Source organism: Alosa alosa, chromosome 22 (genome assembly GCF_017589495.1).
Source record: "Alosa alosa isolate M-15738 ecotype Scorff River chromosome 22, AALO_Geno_1.1, whole genome shotgun sequence".
Taxonomy (NCBI): domain Eukaryota; kingdom Metazoa; phylum Chordata; class Actinopteri; order Clupeiformes; family Clupeidae; genus Alosa; species Alosa alosa.
In genome coordinates this window covers 24024042-24030041 of record NC_063210.1, presented here as the reverse complement: position 1 = coordinate 24030041, position 6000 = coordinate 24024042, and the positions used below count along the sequence as shown (strand labels likewise).

Below are 6000 nucleotides of genomic sequence, written 5' to 3'. Positions count from 1 at the left end.
TGGAACTGCGACTAGAGGAACTACAACACGCTCATTGCATCTGTCTTGTCTCCTCTTCAGGTTATGGAGCTGCTCCTGTTGCTGCTGCTAATGGACATGGTGCTAAAGGCAACGGTACATAACCACAATACTGCTAGTGTGTGTGTGTGTGTATATATATGTGTGTGTGTGTGTTATGTGGTTGAAGTTCAATGTATTTTTCTGATGAGCACGATAGGGATGTGTTCATCCTGGAAGTAGGTTGCTGTTTTTTATTTATTTTTTTAAGTATATTTTTTTGGGCTTTTATGCCTTTAATGCGACAGAATAGTGGAGAGTGACAGGAAGTGAGAGTCGGGGTGGGATCCGGAAAGGACCACGGGGCGGGAATCGAACCCAGGTCGCCGGCGTACGGTGCAGGTGCCCCAGCCAGTTGCGCCACAGCTGGGGCCGTAGGTTGCTGTTTTGATTCATGTCTAGAGGAGGCTTACTTAACAAAGCTAGTAAAATACCACCCTCTTGTACAGCAAATAACTGGCCTTGGCTACAAATGTCAATATCTGGTACTTATCTTCGGCAGCCTGGGCCACGTGCATAGGCTTGTCATTAGGGGTCTCAGGATAGTTGGCTTTACAAAAGCAAGGGCAAAGCAAATTGCCAAATACTGCTCAATATCCTCCATTATTGGAAGTCGCCATATATGGAGAAGGAGGTGTTGTATGTATCCATAAATCTGCTGTTTGAGATTGTCATCAGATCCACATTGGTGGATCATGCCTTAGCAATGTTCTGTATCTGTAACATTTATGTCCTTATGTACATTTATTATGAATTGTGGACATAAATAAAGTAGTTAAAATGTGTGTTACAGTCTCGTTATATCTCATCTCCTCTTCAGGTTATGGAGCTGCACCTGTTGCTGCTGCCAATGGTCCACAGGCAGCCAAAGGCTACGGCAACGGGAACGTTAAGGGGAACGGTAAGATCCACCGGTAGACTGCAGACCTCAGAAATCAGAAAATGTGTGTGTGTGTGTGTGTGTGTGTGTGTGTGTGTGTTACAGTCTCCTTACGTCTCGTCTCCTCTTCAGGTAATGGAGCTGCTCCTGTTGCTGTTGCCAACGGCTACGGAAACGGGAACGTGAAGGGGAACGGTAAGAACTACCCCTAGACTGCAGAGCTCAGAAATCAGATGCATCATGTTTTAAATGATGTAGGAATGACTCCATGTTATCATAGACACACACCAGTAGACACAATCCCTTAAAGGATTAGGTTGACTGGTTGTCCCAAAAGGCAAAGAGTGATATCTAGGCCCAACAGATCCTCCTGTCATCTGCATGGGGGGCTACACCTGTGGGTGTCTGTGTCTGCCTAGCACCAAAGGCAGTTCCAGAGGGCCCATTAGGTCATGGTACTGCTTCTTAGTCATACTGTATTGGGTGCCAGCTGGAATGTAGCTGTGCGGTACTGTATGTATGTAAACCTCCCTTCAGATGCCTCTCACAATGTCTTGCCTCCTCCTCTTCAGGTTATGGAGCTGCTCCTGTTGCTGCTGCTAATGGACATGGTGCTAAACCCAACGGTACATAACCACAATACTGCCAGTGTGTCTGTGTCTGTGTGTGTGTGTGTGTGTGTGTGTGTGTGTGTGTGTGTGTGTGTGTGTGTCTATGTGTGAGTGTGTGTGTGTGTGTGTGTGTGTGTTAGAGTGTTTGTGTGTGTGTGTGTGTGTGTGTGTGTATGTCTATGTGTGTGTGTGTGTGTGTGTGTGTGTGTGTGTGTGTGTGTATGTTCGAGTGTGTGTGTGTGTGTGTGCGTGTCCTAGATATCAATTTTTGTGTCTATGTGTGTCTATGTGTATGTGTGTGTGTGTGTGTGTGTGTGTGTGTGTGTGTGTGTGTGTGTGTGTGTGTGTGTGTGTGTGTGTGTGTGTGTTTGTGTATGTGTGTGTGTGTTACTATGTGTGTCATTATATCTCGTCTCCTCTTCAGGTTATGGAGCTGCACCTGTTGCTGCTGCCAATGGACCACAGGCAGCCAAAGGCTACGGAAACGGGAACATTAAGGGGAACGGTAAGATCCACCCCAACCAATTCATAAAGTATGCACCATGTTATCACACACACACACAGTTTACTTCTTTATTTGTATCCTAAATTAAGACTAAATATTACATAAGGACACAAATTTGACAGGTGCAATAATTGCTCAGACAAGGTTGAGTCATGTAGCCAGTAGTACGGACAGCAGATGTTAAGGATTCCTTCACCCGGAGCGCTTGATGTTGCACCATGTAACATTGTTCATTGAACGATTGTGACCCTTTTAGTTCAGTTTATGATGCAAAGGGCCATAGATATCAATTTTTGCATTGTGTTCCTTTAAAGGGCTAGGTTTTGCATTGTGTTCCTTTAAAGGGTTAGGTTGACTGGTTCTCCCAAAATTGAAAGTGTGTTGTTATGTATGACCAAAGCATCCGCATGGAGACCGAGGGGTGCATTAGTTCATGGAACGTCTACTTAGTCACATACGTCAGTCATGGTTCCTATGCGCAGGGACAGGACCCTACCACGGAGTAGGAACTAAAGTGGGTATAGGAACTGCGACTAGAGGAACTACAACACGCTCATTGCATCTGTCTTGTCTCCTCTTCAGGTTATGGAGCTGCTCCTGTTGCTGCTGCTAATGGACATGGTGCTAAAGGCAACGGTACATAACCACAATACTGCTAGTGTGTGTGTGTGTGTATATATATGTGTGTGTGTTATGTGGTTGAAGTTCAATGTATTTTTCTGATGAGCACGATAGGGATGTGTTCATCCTGGAAGTAGGTTGCTGTTTTTTATTTTTTTTTTTAAGTATATTTTTTTGGGCTTTTATGCCTTTAATGCGACAGAATAGTGGAGAGTGACAGGAAGTGAGAGTCGGGGTGGGATCCGGAAAGGACCACGGGGCGGGAATCGAACCCAGGTCGCCGGCGTACGGTGCAGGTGCCCCAGCCAGTTGCGCCACAGCTGGGGCCATAGGTTGCTGTTTTGATTCATGTCTAGAGGAGGCTTACTTAACAAAGCTAGTAAAATACCAAATAACTGGCCTTGGCTACAAATGTCAATATCTGGTACTTATCTTCGGCAGCCTGGGCCACGTGCATAGGCTTGTCATTAGGGGTCTCAGGATAGTTGGCTTTACAAAAGCAAGGGCAAAGCAAATTGCCAAATACTGCTCAATATCCTCCATTATTGGAAGTCGCCATATATGGAGAAGAAGGTGTTGTGTGTATCCATAAATCTGCTGTTTGAGATTGTCATCAGATCCACATTGGTGGATCATGCCTTAGCAATGTTCTGTATCTGTAACATTTATGTCCTTATGTACATTTATTATGAATTGTGGACATAAATAAAGTAGTTAAAATGTGTGTTACAGTCTCGTTATATCTCATCTCCTCTTCAGGTTATGGAGCTGCACCTGTTGCTGCTGCCAATGGTCCACAGGCAGCCAAAGGCTACGGCAACGGGAACATTAAGGGGAACGGTAAGATCCACCGGTAGACTGCAGACCTCAGAAATCAGAAAATGTGTGTGTGTGTGTGTGTGTGTGTGTGTTACAGTCTCCTTACGTCTCGTCTCCTCTTCAGGTAATGGAGCTGCTCCTGTTGCTGTTGCCAACGGCTACGGAAACGGGAACGTTAAGGGGAACGGTAAGATCCACCCCTAGACTGCAGCGCTCAGAAATCAGATGCATCATGTTTTAAATGATGTAGGAATGACTCCATGTTATCATAGACACACACACACACATACACACACACACACACACACACACACACACACACACACACACACACACACACACACACACACTGATACGGATTCACTTCAAAACCATGAAAAGGTAACATAATAAAGGCACAGGGCTTCAGTGTTACGGGAAATTGTATTTATTTCTCCTTATGCTGTAAGGTGGAAAATTAGCACAAGAGGGATTTTCCCGATAGTCAAAACGTGGGTCAGAAAAATATGAGACGGTTGCAAACTAGAGTGCGGATCGGGCCGCAAATTTCTGTCCGAACCCGGCCCGCGTCCGACAGAGTTGCGTCCGAACCCGACCAGAACCCGACAGGCATTTTCATTTTTATGTCCGAACCCGACCCGAGCCCGACGCAGATGATGCCTCAGTTATTCCCATGCTAGTGATTAAACTTTCACGTTTGTGGATAGCCTGTCTTTTTAGCCCATTAAATGGTCACCCAAGACTGTGCTTATGTGCATATGTGCATAACCATTTGTTTATGTAGTCGTAACAACGCGTGTGCATTTCAGGCGGCATATGCCTGAAATGCGTTGTCATGATAAACAAATCTTGCACACAGGAAGAAAGCTATTAGGTCTTTTTTACATTTTACTTTATTCTCAAAAAACAAACGTTTGCATCATGTAAAGCAGACCTGTTGGTTACCCAACATAATAAGGAATTTTAAATGTAAATCTTCCAATGCATATCGCCCCCATGTGTCCGAACCCGGACCGAACCCGTTGGGCTCGGGTCGGGTAGCCACACTATTGCAAATGCAAGATAGGACAGGAAAATCAAAAGGAAAAACTCAAAATTTCTTACTGTTGGTAAAAGGGGTGTTTGCCTGCCTCCCGTTCCTGGGGCCACTACCAAGAAAAGATAACGTGAGTCTTCCGGGGAAAGTTAATAAACTATACTCACTGAACCTACAACTAAGAACGTGCAGGAAATTTACAACCGCTCAGCTCATAAACTAAAAACACCAAAACGATTAACAAAGTGCTTTAGACCATAATTCAACAAAGTTTAACTAAGAAAAATAGTAAACTAAGAATGCCAGCTAGCGTCCGTCAGGAGCGAGGGAAGAGAGAGAGAGCCATCTTGGAAATGGGCCGTCTTTAGTGGGCTGGCCCTCAGTCAGGCAGTCACTCCATGTCAGAATTGAAACGCACACGTGCCCAGTCTCCACCTACACAAGAGATAGGGACAGAGCAGGCCAAGAGGAGCACAGAAAAATACACACACACACACACACACACACACACACACAGAGGAACTAGAGGACTAGAGGAACTACAGCACGCTCATTGCATCTGTCTTGTCCAGTGTTGGGCAAGTATTATAATATTACTGTCTCTGAATTGTAAGGCATTACACTACTATTGCATTACTGTTAAGTTACTTTCACCAAAATATCTGTAAATATGGATTTGCCATTCTAAATGCAGTTTATTACGCTCAATCATAGTCAGAATTTTGTTAAAAACCGATAAAAGGTCAAAGTCTGGTAAATTGTGATATAAATGCTGTAACTCTAAGGCCTAGGCCTGCTCATTAAAATCAATAGAGAGCCTACTATATTGTAAATCAAAGCTTAAAGAAACTGTATGTAAGATTGTGGCCAAAACTGGTACTGCAATCACTTTCAAACTAATAGAGCGATGTATCCCCTTCCCCTCCCCTCTGACTGGCAGAGCTGGCAACACGGATGCCGAAACACTGTTGACTTTGTGATTAGCAGATAGGTGGAGGGTGGCGCATCAGGCCAAAACACATGACAACATCAACATCAGTTGAGGGCTGCAACTCCACTTTAAATGACAATATCCTGGCCAGACTACTGTTGTCAGTGATATAAGTATTTGAAATAACATGATTTCTTAATGTCTAGTGACATATCAGGGCCATTTATGATTCATTGAAATACATTTCTTACATACGGTTCCTTTAATAAAGACATGTCAAGATGGTGGCCTACTGACCATTTTGGTGCCCTAAGTGAGTGACATTTAAATGATAACTCAAACGCCTAAAGTAAAATAAAAGGCCTATTATTTACAGACCATTACTTCGTTTTTAAACATTCATGCTGTTTTCTTATAAATGGTGCACTGTCACTTTAAGAGCATTGATCTTTACGTTCTAATAATGCCTTTTTGCCAGCTCTTGTTTACAATCCTTGTTTGTTGAGTTACATTGATAGCACAATATTAACAATAATATGC

The 6000-nt window shown here is 43.8% G+C and overlaps 1 protein-coding gene across 27 annotated transcripts in view; it reads left to right on the top strand.

Moving 5' to 3' along the window:
• The window catches only part of cmn (calymmin), a 45558-nt gene that overhangs the window by 6979 nt on the left and 32579 nt on the right, over positions 1 to 6000 (top strand). For 18 of the 27 annotated variants that reach the window (XM_048233183.1, XM_048233195.1, XM_048233187.1 and 15 more), the window contains 8 exons: positions 61 to 114; positions 878 to 958; positions 1070 to 1132; positions 1510 to 1563; positions 1973 to 2053; positions 2636 to 2689; positions 3434 to 3514; positions 3618 to 3680. In XM_048233183.1, coding sequence (XP_048089140.1) covers positions 61 to 114; positions 878 to 958; positions 1070 to 1132; positions 1510 to 1563; positions 1973 to 2053; positions 2636 to 2689; positions 3434 to 3514; positions 3618 to 3680 — 531 coding nt within the window. The remainder of the gene's footprint in view (positions 1 to 60; positions 115 to 877; positions 959 to 1069; positions 1133 to 1509; positions 1564 to 1972; positions 2054 to 2635; positions 2690 to 3433; positions 3515 to 3617; positions 3681 to 6000) is intronic. The other 9 variants (XM_048233199.1, XM_048233194.1, XM_048233208.1 and 6 more) reach the window with 4 other exon arrangements.